The sequence below is a fragment of the Epinephelus moara genome, chromosome 18 (assembly GCF_006386435.1).
Source record: "Epinephelus moara isolate mb chromosome 18, YSFRI_EMoa_1.0, whole genome shotgun sequence".
NCBI lineage: Eukaryota > Metazoa > Chordata > Actinopteri > Perciformes > Serranidae > Epinephelus > Epinephelus moara.
In genome coordinates, this window is record NC_065523.1 from 13,337,948 (window position 1) to 13,359,717 (window position 21,770).

The following is a 21,770-nucleotide window of genomic DNA, read 5'->3' on the forward strand; positions in this document are numbered from 1 at the left end:
TTGGTGTGATGTGTGTAAAACCCACTCCACGCCTTCTCTCCTCCCTCTTTCCGACTTGCGCAGGTAGGAGGGACGGAGGTGGGAAAGAGGAGTAGCTGCGCCAGGCGCACGGTATGCCAAACTTGCAAAATCCGTCTGGCCACACCCATTTGGCGAAGCGCAGGTGCGCTGCGCCCCCGCCTCGCCCGGTCTCCGAAACTAGAGGCCTAAGAATCATTGTGCTTTCTTTACCTCAGAACCAGCGGTTTATATCTACATACAGAGCAGTCCTCTTCCGTGGAGCCCACCATGTTGTTTCTACAGTAGTCCAGAACAGACAAACGCTATTTTCCTGTTTTCGCATTTCCGCATAGGCCACTGTAGGTCTTCTACATACTTGGCACACAGGAGGAGTTTCAGTTGGTTGCAATGTTGCAACCTCACCACTAGATGCCACTAAATCCTAAAAACTGTCCCTTTAAAATGCTTTTACTTCAACTGATATTTACACTTTTTTATTGCTTGGACGCTGACTTCCACTGATATTTCAGCTGCTTTTCACCTGTTTTCAGTTCTTCCTATTCAACTGTTGGCTCAACTACTTTCGGCATTTGCATAAATACATAACAATTCAACATAATTCAACTGCCCACAGGGCTTAAACTTAAATTTCAAATGCTTTCAGCATTCGGCTTTCTGCTCATACACTTCAATACACACTTCAAACCCTCTCAGTGCTTTAACTAAAGCTTACATTTTAAGAGATTTTGAACATGTAATTTTCAGTATAAACCAGCAGCATAGCTAAAACTCAGTCAAAAAGAACAGTCCCGCTTCACTAAATACCAACTGAGAGAAATTATTTCTGTCCTCTGGTAAATATTTTGATTTGGTTTTTTATTGTTAACATTATTTTCTATACTAAAATAGTCAATCAGCTAATCATGCATTGTGAGAGTTTACTTAAAATGGTGTGAACAAGGCTTTACAGTGCATCAGAATCTGGGCATACTAAACACAACACGCAGGAATGCTGGAGGTTCCTCTAATGTTTATACTGTAACTAAAATTTATTGAAACTTCTAATTGGCACATAATCCGCTCAGAGCATTTTAAGTAAAGTGTTACCCCAAAATGAAGCAGATTAATAGAGTATATAATTTTCCTCATCTACCCTATATCCCCCTGTGGCCCCTGCAGAGTTTATAAAGTAATTAAGTTGCTGTCTTAGCTATTATTTCCCTGATTAGAGCAGAAGTGAGTCACCGAGAAACACTCATGTGCCATATGTAGGCAAACAGCTTTTAATTAGGGCAAAATTAAGCCAAATGATTAATTTTTACATACTTAGCTCTCACTGCAGAGCTACCTGTTTCACCACACTGATCTTCAGCTGATCATAAGAGACAGCACTTTACACACACACGCAGGACACTGTGGTTCACCTCTCGTTGTTGGTGATGTCCAGGTGTTTGTGGATGGAGAGAAAGGCCTGTTTGAGGAAGACAATCCTCTTGCGCTCCTCGTCCTGCGATTGGTCAAAAATGGACTCCATCTCCTCCATGTAGCGTGGAGCATAGCGGTTCACCTCCTCAAGGACTTTCTCATAGCGGGCACGAACCTGTAACCCATTTAGACACATCTTTAAACACAGCTCAGGCACTCACTGGGTCTCATTGGATTTACATATTAATACACACTCACACAGAGGTATAATTGATTATTAGGGGTGCTATCCTTACCTTCTCGGCCTCCTGTTGAGCCAGCACTCTCTCCTCTTGGATCTTCTTCTGTTTGTCAATGGCGACGTCCGGGTTTCCCTGAGCGTGTATCTCTCGCTCTCTGGCTGCTTGCTCCTTACGACTCACTTTGTGGTATGCCCTCCTGACTTTATCCAGCTGTGAACAAACCAAAACATGCATTATTACATACAGCTGTGATCAGATGAGAAAAATTCAGGACAGTGTTCACAAAGGAAGGTGTGCCTGTCTACTTCCATTCAAAAGCAATTCAAACTGAGATGCACCTGGCTTAAAAAAAGCATCTTGCCGATGCCCTGAATAAAATAATAGTGCATTAGCTCTCTGGAGTCTAAATATAGACTTTGAATTGAGGCCATTTACTTAATGACTATCCATTTGTGATGCTGCAGTCAGGTTTAGTGTATGAAGTATTGATTCCCTGAGGGGCTTGTGTATATTTTTAATGCAAATATGTTACTCTGCTTTTGATGGATGTCCTCGTGTCCTTAGCTGCTCTCCAATGACAGAAAAGCAGATTGTGTACCTACAGATGTTATTTTATAGATCTTATTTTGTTGTTAACATTTAATGTAATCAAGAAAAATAATTTAAAACCAAGTCTTCGGGGGCTGTACTGTAAGTATTTTTTCTTCCACATATTTCTGTTTACATATAACACACAGTGGTGGCACGGTGGTGCAGTGGTTATGATTGTCACCTCACAGCAAGAGGGTTCCTGGTTTGGACCTTGGGGTGGGGGAGCCCCTCTGTGTGGAGCATGAATGTTCTCCCCATGTCCTTCCCACAGTCCAAAGACATGCGGTTACTCTTGGCCATGAGTGTGAATGTGTTTTTGTATGTGTGTCAGGCAACTGGCAACCTGCACAACACCCCTCAGTGCAATTGTTCCCCCTTTGAATTATCCTTTTTCTGTTTTGTTGAATTGATGCCAAACTATGGGGTGCTATCCCTAGAAAAATAAAAATGTTAAAAATAGATGCCTCCCTTTTGGTTTCAGATTTTTTCCTCAAAGGAGAACAGAAATAATTTATGGAGCAGATGCTCTAACAGACAAAAAAATGCAATGTCATCCTTGAATGTGACTTTGACGTCCCGAAGTGAACCCTGATTGTATCTACTTTATATCAGCATTTCAGACTAGAGCTTTAGATCATCAGTATAACACTAAACCTTTTTTTAAATCTAAAAAATTCAGACCTTTTTCAGCCTTTTGGCCCACGGCTTCTGAGCACGTGCGAAGCCCGTCTCGATGTCCTGGGACTCCTTGAAGCCTCCAAATAACTTCTTGTGGAAGGTGTCCTTCTGCCAGGTCCTGACCCGGTCTCCATCCTCCGACACCAAGGAGCGACAGATGGAGGCGTGTAAGGAGGCCAGCCGGTCAGCTGAGGACAGAAAACACTGCCAAGCCTTCAAGAGAGACCCATATAAAGGGCCTGAAGGAGGAAGATGAAGATCAGAGAATCATAAATCCATATAATTTTCTTTGCGTTTTAGAAAAAATGCTGGTGACCAGCCACTATTTACATGAAACAATAACAAGAACAAACTTATTACAATCTCTTACCACAAAAAGGGGAATTTGTGATCACAGTTTACAGGCTGTAGACAAAGCTAGCTGGGGTTGCAGCTGCAGTACTTACTGGAGTCCACTACTGGCTTCCACTTGTTGCTCCATTCACTGAGCTGCTGGGCGTACTGCCTCTCCACGCGAGCTCTTTCTTGGAAACACGCCACTATGTCATTACAGGCCTGGAAGGCATCTTCTGTTCGCTTCACAGTGGGCTGATAGTTCCCAGGCTGCCAGGACACAAAGAGAGAGGAAGATCTACTGTTCACACAATATAAACACAGAGAGGAGGGAGGTTTAATGGACTTTGTGCTTTAAAACCTGAAACTTATACCCAATAACATAATCATTTTTTGGACTGAAGAGGCCAAAAGGGGCTTATATTTTTTGCCAGTGTTCAATAATACACTCTTTTAGCTTCTTTTCTTTTTTGTTCCACCATTTCAATGCCAGTGAATACAACATTGTGCATCTGCTCATAGTTTATTCCTGGCAGACAGGCAACAGCATGAAGACAAAAAACTCATTTAGACAAACTAATTTAGAAAATAAAACTGAACACTTAAACAGTTCACGTCAGCATGACTCTTTTACTCTTACTAGGCTACCGTACTACTTCTACTACGACAGATACTACTGCTCATCCACTTTATTCCTAGCCTGGTGATGCCTTGAATGCATTATGGGTGTGATTTCTGGCGCCAAACCGGAACCAGCATTTTTCAGTGGTAGCCTAATGGTAATAACAACATGGACAGCACAACCAGTACCAGAGCGCGGCAGGGAAATTTTAGAGCATGCTAAATATTGTTAGTAAAATTTCCGTTAACAAACACAGCAGAATTTGCTCAATTTAAGCCAAATTACTTTTGAAACAAAACTGTTCTCTGCTTGCAGTCATTATGATAAGCTAACAGACTGTTGGCTTCAGCTACATAATAAGGCCCCGATCACACACAGTGCACACTTTAGCATCCTGGGGCAGCTTTGTTATGTTTTGCGTTTTTGCAGAAGCACCCTGAATGCCTCAGGGTGAAAAACACTTAAGCAAACTCAAAGCAGAAAAAAACAGGTGACATAATTAGCATTTTTTTTCCCATTGTCCAATCAGGTAAGCTGAGTGGTGGGCCTTCAGTTGTGGCAATGACAACAAGTAGTAGCATACATGGTTTGCATGAGGCTAACGTTAGCTCACTTTCAATTTTGCCCCATAGCTGCCAGACATATCTGAAGAAAAACTGTAGCCTCGACTACTTTCTAAAGTTTTACCAACCAAAATTAGGCCGATTGACAGCAGATTGTCAAACTGTCCCTGATTCATCCTAAAATGAGCCTTGAACTGACCATCATCCAGGCGCGGCACCATCTGTCATCTCTTTTTATGCAAATTTTATGGTACAGATCTGTGAGGTTATGTCACTGCACAGGCTGTTCTCATAAACTGTTTGTACGTTTTCCTACTAAAGTGATGCGCCTAAATTCGTACATATCCCATGTATTTTGAAAGGTTGTGATCACGTGGCCAAGGCGCTGACAGGAGTAAACAAGGATGCAGTCTTGAGCAGTCTTGTAAGGAGGCAGGCTGGAATGGTATATAGGTCACAAAAATGCAGACTTTCCCCTAGAGATAGATTGCAAACTTATATATTTTAAGGTATGTTCTCACCATGTTTGTTTTCCTTAACATAATCACAGTAACTGTACTTGCCTAAACCTAACCTCTGTGACTTTATGTTAATATAGTTAGGGTACATTAAGGTGACTGGTTGACGAGCAACAATTAAAAAATGATGCAAGCTGCAAAAAGCGCTCTGATTAAGGCAGGCTTAAAAAAATAAAAGGGCAATGCAGTGCATTCATCTTACTAACCCTTATTCTTCACACTTGAGAGCGATATGGATCTTCTCATCCAACACTCAGCGAGACAGTGATTAAGCATATTTCCCAAAATGCTGAACTATTCCTTTAATTATTGCTCTGTTCCATTCAGGTGTCCCAGACAGTTGTGTACAAATCCTTAAACTAGAACCGGTACAGCTAAATGGTATGTAGCCATTAATAATGTTATTAGTTACACCTTTCTAGTATAAGAGCTGCTACCTGTTCAACATTTGGTCTGTGTCACATTCTCTGATCCGTCAGTCATAAAAAGTTACAGCTTGTATCCTCATCCACAGCTGAGACACTGCTGTAGCCATCTAAGGTCAACCCCCACGTGCCACAAGTGACACTTTACTGGCTTTAGGTTTCCTGTGGTAAACTCTAATGCTGACAGCAGCGCGGGGTGTGGTCCGCGGACACGAGGACGAGGCCCGGCCATAAAAAGCCAGACGGAGAGGGAGAACAAGAGGGCAGCAGAGGCAAGGCCCTGAGTGTAATAACATATCTGAAGCAAATGTGTTGTTTGTGGATGTGGTATTTGGAAATCTCTGCAATTTTCCTGGCAGCCGCCGTCAGCTCCTACTCAGCACTCACTCCTACTCTCTTTTTCGCTTTCTGTCAGACTCTATCTGTTAGTCACTGACACATTTAGCCAGATGGTTGAAAGTCTCTGGACACCATATATGCTGTCATGTTGTGTTAAATCATCTGAGACAATGCACTTATTGTTAATGTCATAAAATCAACATAAAGTAACAAGAAAGAGACAAAAGTGAGCAGAACTTTCTCATGGCTGACATTTTTCACTTGTCAAACACAGGTGTGGGTCTATCTTATTATTGATGCTAACACGTTGTGCGTGCTTTTCATACAGACTACAGTCACAGTACCCCGTGTGAGGCTTTTCAGTTCCTTGATGCTCTATGATCCATCTTACTTTTTCTTTGGCAAATTCTCTGAAAGATGATATTTCAATCTTCACAGTAACAGCTGCTCACTCTCAACTGTGAGCAGACTTTTGCTTCCCAGAGTACTCCACCAAATACCTAGTTCTTTATTTTTTTCCGACTATTGACAAAGTCTTTGAGCCTAAAGGGAGTCTTAATTAGTGGTTAATTAAATGCTGCAACAGAAAGGTCAATCACTTAAGTCTTTATATGTCAAAACATGTCAGTAGTGCTAGCAGCAAAGGTAAGGCAAATATATTTTCTGCTAGAGGTGGCTATTAGGTGTGGGACAAAATAGTGATTTAGGAATATATCGTATTACTTACTCTTGCAATATGCTATTGATACACTGACTGGCGTGAAATATCAATATATTTATTTAAACATGCAGGCACTCTCTGCAAATTTGCCTAATCAAATTCACTACTTTTTGACTCCTCATAGAGGGGCTCATCAAATGGATGAGGGTGAAGTGAACTGAAGTTAACTTAATTGCAGTGAAGACGAAACTCTAATAGTGAAAAGTCAAAGTTGGACAGCGGATGAAAACTAATCAGAGAGGCAGAGTCATCTTTCAAGTCGAAAGTGTGGCCCCACTTTGGCTTTTTTTTAATCAATAAACTGCGTGATATGTAACAGCTGTCTTGTGAAAGTAAAGCTCATGGCCAACCCACTGAACATGCATAGCCATCGGATTCATCATCATCGTGATAACGTTGCGGAGAAAACAAATGCCATAAGTCAGGCTACAATGTATACAGTGTGTGTGCGTGTCTTAAAGAGGCACTAAGCTAAGAATCTTTGTAGTTTTATTTGTGCATGGTTTCATTTCAGTTGTCAAATTCTATGAAAGTGGCAACACAATACAGTGAAAAATTCATAATTTCTGATTGTTGCCTTTTAGGGATAATTTTTCTTATTCAGTTACACAAACATTGTGATGTATCATAGATGATTGTCTTGCAATGTATCAAGTATCTCTGAATCACTGTATGGTGATACCATCATTATCGTGGTAGCAAAGTTATTGTAATAGTATTGTATCGCTGTGATTTCCACCCATAGTGCCTATATGGTTAGATTAATCAATATGCAGGACATCTCCATTAGATTATACAGTTATTAACATTTCTTAATTCAATTACACATATTCTTTTCAAACTGAACTACTTGTGTGACTGTAAATGTTTATTTTAAGGTTTCATTTTCTTTACTTCAAGTGTCACGTGGTCGTCATATAATTTAGAAAAGTTAAAAGTGCACCGCACGTGCTCTGAGACTGTAAAAGTGATTTATATTCATACTAACAGCCTTCAAAGAAAGCGCAGCACTCAAACGTGCTTTTAATGAAACACTAGTTTCCTCTTGCCCTAATCAGAATCAATTGGGGTACTTCTCATCAGTGGCCCCCTGTTTCTCCCTCTCTCTCCTCCTTCCTCACTTTCTTTCATTCTGCCTCTGTTGTGGTTTGCACTGACTCTGCTCACTCGTCTGAGAATTAAACAGAAACAGCTGAGGAATCTAGTTTGAGGCCAACGGCAACGCTGCAGAGACCCAGTTGGCCAATCTCTGAGGCAGATGCAAATCCGCTACTAGAGAGTCTGTCCAAGCAACAAAGCGCAGTATCAGAGAAAATGGCCACGGGCCCCCATTGAAAAATCACATTTCACGTATATAACTGATCCAATCCAGACTATAAAGCATGTCAGTGCACAGAAAGAGTGCCGGGAACTACTGGCAGAAGTAGAACACCATCAGCATCAGTACTAGCAGTTATCGAGCTGGTAATGGTTGCAGCAAAAAAGTAGTACTAGCAGCAGTAGTAGCAATGATACCAGAAGTGGTAGTAACAAGGGCACCAGTGATGGCTATAGTAATAGTGGTTAGAATAATAATAGTAAAGAAATAGTACGAGTTGGAGTAGCAGTAATGCTGATAGCAGTAGTAGTAATAAAGTAGTAGTAAATAGTAGAAGCCAGCTTTTATATTTATGTCTTTCCAAAGTGCTTTTAAACCAAATATAGATCAATGCACTAAACAAAACAGAGATGCTTCACGGCATTAAACAACAGATTAAAAGAGCGCCTGACAGAAATGGTTGTCTTAAAAAATAAAGAGGCCAATCAGTCCAGTCAAACATTTACAGAGTCTGAGTCACAGATTTAAAAACACCATCATCTTTTCTTATAACTCAAAACAGCAAAGGGGACTTGTTTAGAGAAACACAGCATGTCGGTGATCACAGAATGTCTATAAAGAAGGCAGCAAGAGTGTAATATGGCATCCAGGAATGAGCCCAGCAGCATGTATCTAATGTGTGACTATAGTACACTTGTATAGCCAACAGAATGCACCGTAATTGCAAATATTTTAAAGTGCTGATGACTTTGCTAATCCAAAACAAAAGAGCTTAAGTCTGCAGTATAATGACAGACAGCCCTTTAGGTATGGCGGCGGGATGACACAGACGAGAATTGGCCTGGAAACACATCCAACACAACAGGAGGTTGCCAAAATTACAGGAGGGGAGAGATGAAAGTGGGGCAGCACATCGAGGCCAACGGGAGACAAAGCCAATATTAAAGCGGCAGCGCAGCGCACTCAAATTAGATAGTGGGCCACTTTGGATGTTGGAAGTGTTTACAGCTTTAAAACATGGTGGCGAGGCAGAACTGTGTCAAGTAAACAGAATGCAGAGCAGTTCACAACACAGAGAAGTTAAGTGAGGTAAGTTAGTGGAGCTGAATAGGAAAGATTTGGGCAAGTATTGTTTTACTGTCAGTGTAATTCATCATGTGTTATAATGTCCTGTGAGTTATTGCTGTAGATGGAACAATGTATATCCTTGCCAGAAATAGCACTGTGGTTATACCAATACATGTTACACGTTATTTGATAATACAATACTACTCTTAAAGGTTACCTAACACAATGAGGAGAAACCCCCTTTATTTGATATACACAGAAATATTTATTTTTTTCAAAACCCTGTCAAATATGCTTCTTTTGAGGTACTCCTGCACCTCACTGGATTGTTTACAGACATATCATAACATGCTGTCATGTGTGGCAATGGAAAAAAAGTGGGGGAAGGGGCGAGGAACAAAAGGGTGCTCTGTTTCCCGAGGACACCGGTATGCAGTACAGGGTTAACAGTGTCCTGTCAATAAGATACTGCACTGAGGGTCTGAACTCGGTCCTAGTTTTGCACTTACTGTAGCAGTCTTTGTTCTGCAAGTAAAGTTCACCACTTACAACGATCTAAATCTGTGGGGGTTTTCTTGACTGTGGTTTTATGCAACATTATGGTCGAGATCTTATTTTAAAAGAACAGTTTGACACTTTGGGGAATTTGCTTATTTACTTTCATGAGAGAGTTAGATGAGAAGGTTGATACCGTTCTCACATCTGTACGGTAAAGCTGTAGCTGGTTAGCTCAGCACAGATAACAAAATCAGCCCAGCACATCTAAAACTCACAAATTACGTCCGCCAAGAAGATTATGTTTTCAGTTTGATGTTTTTCTGTTTGTCAGCAGTATAACAGAAAAAATGTCCAGGAAACTTGGTGGAAGGGTGTAGCATGCATGGGACAAGGAGGGACCCATTACATTTTGAGACACGGTATTTGGCCTTGATGGAGTGCCTTTCTAGTAAAGACTTGTCATCAGTAGAGACTTCAGGAAGTCACTGTCAAACGTTTCCTTTGAGTCACTTTGGACAAATTGTAAAATCAGGAAAAAAAAGGTGAAGGATCTCTCATCTCTTTATATGAACTGACCATTTTTCCTTGTCCAGTAGAAGAAAGTACAAATTAAAAACATCATGCAGCAGTGCTGTAGCAGAACAATGATGTTGCAGAGAGCAGTGAAAATGGGAAAAACTTGTCCTGGATCCCCAGAGATGCGGCCCCTGTGCTGTACAGTCTACTTTGTCGAGTGAACACAGACAATCAAATACCTAATGAGCTGAGCACTATCACAAAAACCTTCCCGGAGCATGGTTAACCCAAGCAAGGCGATTCAGAGTGTACAATGGTTACTTTTCACATTTAAAAATGAAAGCACAGCCTTGTTCACACTGATACGCAGCCTGAACGACAAAACTGTTTAGTCTGTTTTGACAGGAAGGTCATCGAGACCTGAGAGACCAGGGGAAAAGCTGTCTTGTGGATCAGTCTTTTTCTCTCTCTCAGAGGACAAACAGACAAAGACAGAGACGCACACACAAAACACGTGGTCTTACCATCCAGAAGCTGCGACTGCTTGCATCTTCAGGGCTGTTGTCTGATGGTAGCGTTGACATCCTGTTCTGTGAGAGAGTAAAGAGTATATGATTAGTTCAGAGTGGTGTCACTCTGCCTTGTAATCTGCACACTGACCTTTGTGTAATCAGCTTTTACATGTAGATAATGAAAGCTCTGGGGCTTTGTAGCTACAGTGGAACAATAAAATGTTATCTGAGTCAGACATATTGTATAAATACACAGGGATAGATTTCAGGGGGATGCAGTGGATATGTCCATCTCAGTATCTAGAATATAGGCCTATGCACCTGACAAAAAACACAAAAGCAGATGACTCCTCCAGAAATTAATGCAGTAAGGGCGTAAACTGGTGCATGAGAATTCTCTAGAATGCAGGACATTAAGTGTTTTTCCTGGTGGGCCCCCAAACCCTCCAATGTTGAAACAAAACATACGTCCTTGTACATATATAATTGTAAAATTAGCCATTCTTAAAGGATTGTGAAGACCATGATGTTACATTTCAGTTCAGCAGAAGTGATCGCAATTAGAGAAAGTATGCGACTCATTATTTCTAGATTTTATTCTCACATGATTTTGTCCTCATCTACATTTTGGACAGTTTGATATATCAGTTCAAAACCACCAGCAAATACCCCACCACACAGTGCTGGACCGAGGATATCCGTCGCCCTAAGTAAGGTTCCAGTGCCCCCCTTCCAACAAATAAACAACTTAGTTAACAAACCATAATGTAAAAATAATAAAATAATCATTTAAAGAAACAGTATGTGCAAATTTCATCATCTTCTTTCTCTAACTCTAATGCTGTCCACATACACTCCACTCCTCCACCTATCAATGCGCTAGCATGTTCTGACTGTGATGATCACTCACTGACGAACACATTAAGGTGAACTGCATTGCCAGGACTAAAGGTGCAGCAGCCAAAATACACATGTCACGGTCACGTCATATCACGTCAGGTAGAGCTGAGAGGGGATTTTCACCTGCTACACTGACTCTTTGTCTTTGCAGCGTGTGCTTGCTGCCAGCTGTGTATTGAGTTTCACCAAGTGATAATGCAGTTGTTAGTGCAGGCTTTGGAAGCGCACACTGTATTAACTGATTAACTGGATCGTTTTAACTGCATGACGCATTGATTTTATTTATTTATTTTTTATTTAAATGTGAAAAACACAAAGGGTTGCTCTACTGCTTCGCATTGCCTCTGGTACAATGACATATTCATTTATATCATTTTTTAAACAGGTTGTATTCATTTTTTGCACAGTTTTATGTAGTTTTTACTTGTTGGAGGACCAAAGAGCTGCATGTAAAGAAGAAAAAAATAGACTAGCTGCGTAAAAATAACGTTGAGCAGCATGCCCGTGCAGTGGTCAGTGTAACAGTTTCAGTTGATTATAATGGATGCACTCTGTTGTGAGCCATGGCAGACATGTCCTGTGTATTTTGGCTGTAGCCCTACTACAGACTGACTGTTAGCATTACATCTTTGGGTCATTTTGGCCCTATTTTCAATATTTTTAAATCTTTTTATTTTTTAATTTTCTGCCTATGTTGCTTTTAGGAAGATCTACCACTGCCTCTCCATGAGAGTCAGTGGAGAACCACATTTTCCATTAAGAAAACATATCCTTTCAACTTTTTTTTGTGAGACATGCCCCTCAGCACTGTCAGAGGGAATCACGAACCCATCACTCATAATCACTCATGGTACAAATGTGTTTATTTAAATTACTTTTAGAGTAGATATTCAGTCATTAATGAAATAGTTGATGTAATGGTGGATGTTAACATATTTTCGTCATACAAATTAACCATGAATATTTAGATTAGTTTAGCTAAGGCACTTGAGGTTACATCTGCATAAGTATCCCCTGTCTTAGAGGTACCTCTGGCTGGGAGTGACTGCTCTAATGTACAGTATATCTATTTGAGGGTCTGTGATATGAGAGTATTTGATATCCCTTCAGATAAATGACTGGTGCCAAGATATAGAGCAGGTGCAGAGTGTCAGAGACTGAGTCATATAATGGAGGTTCTGTAAAGCCATTAAAGAGTTGTAGTCGCTGTTGGAAGATGACGGTACTGTAAATTTGAACCAGGGAGTGTACAGTAAATCGAGGCAGCGTCGCACATGCCATTACAACAACATGGAGTATCCTCTCCCAGCTATCCCAGCTTTGAAACATGAGCTATCCTAAAATAAACAGAGGTTAAAGGTCGACACATATCATTCGCACTTGCTCACAGACGAAACACCGGCACACACGCAATCTGCAGTGAGCTCTGGCTGAAGCAAAATCAACTGATCTACATAAAGGATTTGGAATCTTTGACTTTTACTTCCCACTTCCAAAAAAGAAACTTTTCCAGTTAAATATTTAGACACACAGCAGTTTTGCCTTCTGGTGTTTCATACCCGGAGCTGAACTCCACCCAGACACAGCCTTCATGTCTTGCCTGTTTTTCCTCCCTGCAGCCATCTCTCCCCATGGCTCTGTTAGGCACACAATTAGATTCAATGATTTTCCTCCACATCCTGCTGTTCACGGGGCATCACATGCTCCACTAAGAGCATCATGCCATGCCTCTCCCTGCCTGGGTCTTCCTCAGCTTGCTTTTGTCTCTGTCTCTGCCGCGAGGCCTTGTAGATTGCACAACCCTGAGTCCTACAGGAGGTCAAAAAAATAATGAATCGCCTCCCTTTTAACCTCTGACCTGGACTTCCTGTCCTCCCGCTGCCTGGCTCCCCTCTGGATATGACTGTGTCCGAGTTTTCAGAGGATCGTGGGGGTGGGGCAGCTCTGCTGTCCCTGCCTGTATCAAATCATTTGGTGCATTCCTGCAAATTTAACTAAGAAGTCCCCACCTTCATGACGCAAGCAAACTCCTGAGTCTTAGCTGTGATCTATTTGCATGCCTCTTTATAATATAATTTCATACTCTTTATGAGCATTATGAGCTGTCTGCGTGGAAGAGAAAGTGCGCTGTGCAACTCTATCTCTACTGGAATCAATTTGATGGCACCAAATGTCATTTGGTAGACTTTATAATCGATTTAAACATTCTCTGAAGAGCTGGGATTGGCCTCAGATTTGATGTATCATATGAATATCCATATGAAATCTTTAAAAATATATATGTAAAGAAAATGAAACCAAAATTATAGTTATTAGAGCCTCAGTGGAACTTCAAACTGGCTTTCGGTGTTGTCTCTGATATTTCTGAGGAATATATTCCTAACTTGCTGACTTTCTCAGAGCCACAGAAGTTAACAGTACTATAATATGTATCATGTACTTTCCCACTGTCTTTTAAAGTAAGTATATTATATAACTTACCACCTACCAGCACAGATAGAATTCCACCATGGGTCCTCCAGACTCTAAATCTCTTGGCAGGTCAGACAGGAAATTTGTTCCCCCACTTTTCAAAAGTCCTGCAGCAATCCAGTAACTTGCGTTCCCCCAGTCTTCCCAGCATCTAAAACTCTAACTCTCCATGTCAAAAACTTTGTAACTAACTAAAACCTAATGTAATTTGAGTTGAAAGATCCCATCTGGAGCTTTCAACCAACCAACTCTTTCACCCCAGTATCCTGCACCCTCTCTGGCACACACACATTCACTCACTCCTCCCCCTGTCCCCGTTTCATCTGTCACACATAACTCACCGCACACACACATTGCATAGAGGAAATATATAGTAACAAATGAACACACAGAGCAGAAATAGGAGCTCAATCACTTCATCAGACATCTCTGAAATGCAACTTACACAGCCACGGAGGGCGATCAGAGTTCCTTACCTCTCTAAATGTTGGGGCCCTCTCTGCTTCAACCCCCTTTTGTTTGGCAGCTTCAGACTTCTTTTTTCCAGTCCAATCTTCGTGCAGACTCTCAGTCTCTTTTTCTGTCTCTGTCTTGTCTTCTTTACACTTCTCCTTGTCTTCTCAAACCTTAATTTTCCACTCGTTCTGGACACTGCTGCTCCTGCTCTTCCCCTTTCTTTGGCCCACTGTTTGTGTCAGATGAGTTGGCTTCTTTTTTTTTCTCTCTCTTCCCTCCCTCCCTCCCTCCCTCTCCTAGTCTCTCTCTCCCTCTCTTCCTTTCTCTATCCAAAACAGCTGCAGGAAACTTGCTCTCTTGTTCTTTGTTCTTCACCACTTGTTGAATATCGTCTCTTTTTCTCTTTTGTTCACTCGCTTCACCTCCCTTGGAGTAGCCGTGATGATGTTTGCTATATTATTTGGTGTTTGTGTATGTGTGTTTGCATGTCTAGGTGAGTCAGACAATAGCTGAGTCATCCAGCCAGAGTCTGTGTACGTATGGGTGTGTGTAAATTGACCCATTAACTGTGTTTTACTATTTTACAAAGAAGCGCGAAGCAGCGTGACCAGATAAGGAAAACTCCATCCCCTTGTGCTTGTCTTTATACCCACTCTTTCCTTTCCCCCCAACACTCCCCCGGGATACTTCTGCAGGCCTGCCTCCACAGCTGGAGGACACATCCGGTGTGTGCGTGCATGTGTGCGTGTGTCTGTGTTAAAGGCAGAGATTCTTTGAAGTCAAAGACCCCTGAAGAAGAATTGTTCACACACTCACATATCCTGCTCTTGCCTCATGCTATGCTGAACTTGTGAAACTTTGCCATGCCAGAACATGTCATGTAAATAACTACACAGCTGTTATACGTCGCAGAAGTTTACGCCCAGCTACAACCTGCTCTTAGGAAGAATCAGTAATCCTGCGTTAGTAATCCTGTAATCAAATCTGGAAGGATAGTAGACAGATATGACAACACTGTGGGATCCTGTGATTAAAATGATAATAGGCATAAGAAACAGAAAATGTCAACAAGTGGAAGATTCACCCTGCAGCAAACTACTGTGTAAATATTAGAGTGACTCCAACACCACTTCAGTCTTCTTCTACTTGTCAGTTTCTCAGATAACGAAAGGCAAAGAAGCCTGAGATATTTCAGTAAAGTAGACACATGTTTACTTTATTATGTTGCATGAAAAAATGATCTCAGTACAAAGATACTTTGTTGCTCTTACACCAAAATTATGCTTTACTTTGAAGCACTCCTTTTTATTGTATATAGAAAAGTGAAAAAAGTGCATTATAAATAGTGTTGTTTTTTAGATAAGTGCACTCAAGAACATTAACCTTGATTATTTGATGGACTTATGAAACCAGACATCATAAGGCATAATCTTAAATCACCCTTTAAACAACTGGGTTCCAACTGATCTAAAATGATCTTAAAAAAAACTATCTCTCATCTGCTCTCACATCTGCATGTGTTAAAATTATTGACTCCGCCAAGCCTTCAACCATGTGTAATTGTGTTTAAAATGATTTATTTCCAAGATTTTGACATTCAAAGCACAGATCTGCTGCACAAACCTCTGTACTGCATCTGTGAGGATGGATTCAATGCAAGACCATAAAAACAGTAAGTCAAAATGTAAATGAGCTCACTGTCATCCTTGATATTGTGTTTATTTCAGGTCATATCATATCAACTGATCACTTTGAGGCAGATTTAAAGCCCATACTTAAAGCCAGATAATCCGTCTGGTCCAGGTCCAACATTGCTTATCATTTTGTAAAGGTGTTTTCTAGGTCTAAACCTGTTTTTTATTTTCAAGATTTTCACCCAAAGTGCTGTGCCCCCCTGTGGTCAAAGTGAATAACTTCTTTTTTCTTTTTAGTAAACATCTGTAGTAGTGTGCGGTGGCCACTAGAAGGAAGAAATACATATGATTTTAAATGAACATGTCTGGTTCATTGATTATTTGCATTTGTGCTATGAAAAGGTAATGCCTCATAGACTATCTGTGCTGTAAGAGGGTAATTCATGCATAAATGCACAACACAGCTGTCATTTTAAAGTAACTTTCCAATTCAAAAAGAAAAATGTTGTAAAATGTGATAAGCCTGTAGCGTTTCTCTTTTCTCTTGCCTCAATTAGGCCTGACAATAGAGTGGTGCAGGAATGAGTCGCTTAACACTGATGATGTGTTAGCATTTAAGCACTCCCAGTGCCCTCATCTCAAAGTCAATGGGATTTTTTGAACGGGTTTTTGATTAGATGCCTGAAATAAGGTCTGCAAGTGTTTGTCGGTTTGTCTGTGACGTCAGTAAATACCCCATTCCTAAATTTTGAGGCCTTATGTGTCCTAAAAAAAGACGGTTGCTAGCAAGAAGCTAAATGAGACTACAGAAAGTCATCATGTAGGCCATGCAGCTTTTCAGACTCAATGTTGTGGCGACATCAAGTCATGCAACCATGGTGTACTTTGTTTATAGCCCATGTTAGCAATTTACTTCTGGTGATTGCATTTATGCTTACAAAAATCCTAAAAGTGGTGTTCATTTGTGAAGATTATTTTGCTGAACAAAACTTTTGTTTGCCACAAAGCTTTTTTTTTTTTTCAGTAATCCAAATTCCAGTAGGAAAGTCCTATCCGCCTTTTGATGAGAAAACCAGGGCAATGCTAACTTCAGCGGCGGCCTACAGAAAAAAGTCATCCCTGCAGCACTCTGTGTCAACACTTGTGTAATTAAAATTCATATTATATGTCTTTTGTAAATGTTTAAGTTTATAAGTACCATAGGGAAGTACTATGTTGTGTTGTGTTCGACCTATCTAGTAAAGTGCAGTTGCTGTTCCTCATTGTAACCACTAGAAAAAAGAAAGATTTGTGATTGTAACACACAGGTTGTTCGGCTCATAGGCTGGGTTTGTGTGCAGTAAAGGTGCACTGTAAAGCTGGAGTTATACATACTTTAACTATGCATTCATGTGCGCATGATCCTACATCCTTTTGGACCGTAGGTTGCGTACTTCCTTAGAAAATAATGTGACATCATGTCCACGCGATGCAATGCACTCTAGAACAGTAGGGGTGAGAAACCTAACTGTCGTTGTCACGTCCTTGATTCAGGGGCCTTACAAACCATCTACAATGGCATCAGTGTCATTTTTTTTTTTTTGCTATGATCTTAGTATTAACAATGGTAACCTTGTTCAGTGTCGCCATAACGCAAATCAGGAAGTTCTTTATGGTCTGGGTTCTCTGGTGTGCCCTCAGGTGGAATCCGCCAGTAACACAGATAGTAACTCTATCCATGATGCAGCAGGTTGTCTAAGTGAATGCATGGTTACAAATCAAGTATATCTCCGGCCGATGAAGCTAATTTGTGAATAAGTTTACAAAACAACAGTGCTTGAGAAAAATGCTGTAAGGTTTGTTTAACCTGTTACTCCTCTCTTTTCTTTTACCTCAGCTCAGTTCTGACCCATCTATACTTATTGAGTATTTCTGTTCTGCCCTCTCATGGTCTGCATGACTACTTCTGTCTATTGTAAATGTTTTATTTTGGAAGTATCATAAATGTGGTGCGTTTGACCTTACTAATAGCATGTAGTTGCCATTTGTCATTGTAACCACTAGAGGACCTTTGTCTTTTTCTGTTACCTCAAGTTGGTTCTGAAATGAGTGTGTTTACATGAACAAGAATAATTATGATCAGTGATCATTTTGGAGTATTCTGTTTGTGTTTGAGCATGTTAACACCATATTCCCTTTAAGAAAACCTGAATATGCTAGCTGAATGACACCAAGATGTATACGGGTAATGTGAATAACCCAATTTCTCTGTGCTCATGTAAACAACATATTCCTAATATGATCACAGTCAGGCTGAGCCTCATAAATGGGTTTTTTATTGGTACTTTCAAAATATGACATTAAAAATTTGTAGTCAAACACAATAAAGTAGTATTTTTTCGAGCTGATGATTTTAAAATATCATATTTAGAATGGTGAAGTCAAACACAATAACATCATATTTTTTCCGGTTGATACTTTCCAATTGCATTTAAAATTGACCTGTACTTGCACAGTGTGGCCACCAGAGGGCAGCAATTACTTCTTTAAAGCATCCCTGTGTTATCTGTTATTTGTTTGGTGAAGCCTCTCTCTGGCTGTGAAGCCTCCCTTTATTGTGCATCTAAAGGTGAAGCTGACATCTTAGTTTACTCATCGAGTTATTTGAAAATGGCAAATAAAGTGGATGATAATACCAGGCCCCTGAAAAGGAAGCTGGAGTTGAAGCTCAGTTCCATTTTACTCCAGTCCAGTAGGGGGCGGTAATCTTCTTATTAGTTGGCTTCCAACCGCCGATATAAAAAAGCGAAGAAGCAGGACCAACAGCAGTCACTTGGTTGCTGTCTGCAGCGACTGAAACATCATCGGTGAAACTGGTAAGATTATAGTTTGTATTTCATTAATATGAAGTTTATTTTTGTCATAAGTTATAGATTATTGAAATGATAACTGCTTTAACACCAGCTTCTGCAACCTACCGCTGTTTTGCTAATTAACGATGTTATAATTCATTGCTACGAATTGTCATATACTATACGTTAAACTTTAATTCGGTTCGATTAACGCTTTGAGTAACAAACTGCGGGAGCTGTTTGTGAATCTGAGTGGTTTATTAAAATTTTAGACCCCTGTGGTGGCTACATGGTATGCCGAATTCAACACTGTGACATGCGGCTACGACTGAAAGCATGAGGCCTCTAACAGGGCACATATTGTCTACTGTTGAACATGGCAACTTTCAACTCACGCATTTCTGAGTTGGGTTTGGTTGTCGACCGTCGCCGCCGTTTGCCGTAGCATATACCAGCAGCTGATATAGGCCGACAGTGTGCGGCTATCTCCACGTGGTTAGGCTACATTAGCATTGTAGCTAACAGTATGAAGAGCTACAGAAAGTCAGTTATCAAAAGCTAAGTAGCAGCCCAACATTAATGCATTTTATAACGCGTATAGTAAATTAAATGTCCATTTTATATTATCTAAAACCATATGTGTATGTAGCTGCCCCTCTCCCCTGATGACTTGCACTGGGCTCTGAGTCTGTCTGAAGACTAACGTGCATCTTTGGCCCTGACAAGCCAGAGTTTCTGAGGAGAAAATGAATTCAAGATGGTCAAAGTTTATGGTGATGACAACACAGTAACATACTTTTTGTGCTTTCAGGTCACAAGTGGAGCCACTCCTAGACTGGACTCTACTGCAAACAAAAGTATGTAAAATCAAAGTATCCTCACAATTAGAAATACTCTCACACAGCTTTCTCAACACTTTTTTTTTTTTTATTAATAAAATGTTCATAATTATGAACTTTAACCACTGGAGGGCAATGAACACTCATTTTACACTTCACTCTTATGAACTCTGAGTCAAAACAGGCACAGCTGCATACTACATTAATAATAATACTTTAAAATTGGCAATTGAATAGCCCTTGTTCGGGTTGTTCGAGGGATTTAAGTGTGCTGTGATTGATGCAATTTGCCAGTTTGTCTTCATTGTAAGTCAACTCTGTGTCAAGTAGTCTGCTTTGAGCGCAACATCACTATGGAAATAGTAAGATGATTTAACACTTATATACTAAATGTGAAGTTTGTTTTGATAAGAGCTAGGAAACTATCAGAGTGAAGCCAGATAGATTTGTGCATGTCGGCTACTGCAACCAGTGCCATTTTTCATACGTTCCTTCAAACTTGAGTGTATGTAGCTGTCCGTCTCCCCTGATGACTTGCACTGGGCTCTGAGTCTGTCTGAAGACAAAAGTGCATCTTTGGCCCTGACAAGCCAGAGTTTCTGAGGAGAAAATGAACTCATGGTGGTCCAAAGTGAGAATTATGACAAGACAGTAACTGTTGCTTTGTATTTTTTTTTCAGGTGTTAAGAAGAGAAGCCACTCATAGACAGGATTTGCATCAGGTTTGTGTTTTTAACGCTTCATCTCTTGGCTTTTAGTAGCAGACACTGTGTGAATGGTGATCTCTTGTGATGGATAGCACTGGGCTCAGAAAATCAGTGGTGACAGAAGTGCGTCTCTGCCCTTGACAAGGCAGAGTCTGATGAGACGATGGCTACCTTTTTTTTTTTTTTTTTTTTTTTTTTTTTTTAAAAACCTTGTATGATTGTGACTATTCTGACTGCTCTTTTCCTTCTGTTACAGGTACTGGTCCTCCCACAGACATCACCTGCTTTTATAACCATTTTATGTTTCAATGTTTTTTTTTGTTAATTTTCAAAGCTTAATATTCTGTATTTGCTCTGATTAAATCAAATAAAACTCTGCATCTTATGTTGTTTCTTCACTTTTGTACAAATACACTGAGTAAGGGGTGGCAAATTATTGATGTGATGACTTATGACCCTTTCAGCTGTTGGGTTTGTCACTGTGACATGATTCAACTGCAGCATTTATGAATGTGTTGCAGTTTGACTATTCTGTAGACTGACTCACAGTACTGACAACCTCGTACTGAAATGGACTGATTTTGATCAAATGACAAATCCAAAACTTGTGAAGATGAGATCCGCTGTTATGAGCAACACTGGGTAACTCTAGTGTTTTGTATATTCATACTTTATGGGTACCTGTACCAAAGTAAGTAGGAGGGAGGAAGACAAACAGCTGGTAAATAAGGGGCTGACAACTTTGTGTTTGAGGGGGACTTTGAAATGAAATTCTTACTTTCCAGAATACAGTGGAAACAATGTCTATAGCAATAAATTGTATCATTTTAAAATTGTGACATACCAAAACATAAAATCAAAATATGAAGACCATAATGTTGTGTACATTGTTACTGTTGCTAGAGAAAATCCTTAAGCTAACCTTTAATGTCATATTTTTATACCTGTGGCTATAGAGTAGTTGTGTTTTTAATGATCTAATACTGAGTAACAGTTCTGCAGTGGATCCAATGTGACCTGAAGATCAAAACTTATTTTTACTGTGTACATCAGGCAGTAAACTGTATGAACAACACTGGCAAGCTATTGAATGTATGCATAACATCAATTATTGTACATGAAAGTTTAGATTTTATATAAACTTATATTTTTAAGTAAAGTTTTTAACACAGTTCGGCTTCTTTTGGTTAAGTAGCTACTATGAAAAGAGAGACTAAGCTTGAAGGTTTACTGTACCCTGAAATTATTAATAAGAGTAATTTAAAAATGACACAAAACACAAAAAACACACAAAATTGTTACATATCAATAGATACCTATTAAGTATATCATTGGTACACTATCTACAGTGTACTCAGTGGGATGTAATCTTAAGTATTACTGCAACACTGTCGGCCCAAATAGCTTAAAGGAATACTTCACCTACAAAAATGACAATTTTTATATATATAAAAATAGATTTGAAATCACCTGAGTAACCAATTTGACCTCAATCAGTGTTATTTAAAATGGTACAACAGTACACCACATCCAAATTTGTGAACCTACACAGTCAGCGAGTG

At 40.1% G+C, this 21,770-nt stretch overlaps 1 protein-coding gene, 1 long non-coding RNA gene and 3 other non-coding genes across 7 annotated transcripts in view; 4 read left to right on the top strand and 1 right to left on the bottom strand.

Moving 5' to 3' along the window:
• si:ch211-51c14.1 (protein kinase C and casein kinase substrate in neurons protein 3) overlaps window positions 1–14,476 on the bottom strand; it is a 19,087-nt gene extending 4,611 nt beyond the window's left edge. The window contains exons 1-6 of one of the 3 annotated variants that reach the window (XM_050069671.1): window positions 14,218–14,476; window positions 10,382–10,447; window positions 3,383–3,539; window positions 2,940–3,175; window positions 1,722–1,877; window positions 1,425–1,600 (exon numbers count right to left, since the gene is read on the bottom strand). In XM_050069671.1, coding sequence (XP_049925628.1) covers window positions 1,425–1,600; window positions 1,722–1,877; window positions 2,940–3,175; window positions 3,383–3,539; window positions 10,382–10,441 — 785 coding nt within the window. In that variant the 5' untranslated portion in view covers window positions 10,442–10,447; window positions 14,218–14,476. Of the gene's footprint in view, window positions 1–1,424; window positions 1,601–1,721; window positions 1,878–2,939; window positions 3,176–3,382; window positions 3,540–10,381; window positions 10,448–13,750; window positions 14,091–14,217 lie in introns of those variants that run through there. The other 2 variants (XM_050069673.1, XM_050069674.1) reach the window with 2 other exon arrangements.
• Window positions 14,477–18,620: 4,144 nt separating this feature from the next.
• LOC126405382 (uncharacterized) lies at window positions 18,621–20,593 on the top strand. The gene is made up of 4 exons (XR_007571571.1): window positions 18,621–18,686; window positions 19,474–19,519; window positions 20,182–20,223; window positions 20,465–20,593. It is a non-coding gene; the product is annotated as an uncharacterized LOC126405382 (long non-coding RNA).
• On the top strand, window positions 19,317–19,408 carry LOC126406209 (small nucleolar RNA SNORD88). The gene has a single exon (XR_007571675.1). It is a non-coding gene; the product is annotated as a small nucleolar RNA SNORD88 (small nucleolar RNA).
• On the top strand, window positions 20,020–20,111 carry LOC126406207 (small nucleolar RNA SNORD88). Its single transcript, XR_007571674.1, has one exon. It is a non-coding gene; the product is annotated as a small nucleolar RNA SNORD88 (small nucleolar RNA).
• Window positions 20,282–20,371, top strand: LOC126406210 (small nucleolar RNA SNORD88). The gene has a single exon (XR_007571676.1). It is a non-coding gene; the product is annotated as a small nucleolar RNA SNORD88 (small nucleolar RNA).
• Window positions 20,594–21,770: the final 1,177 nt, after the last annotated feature.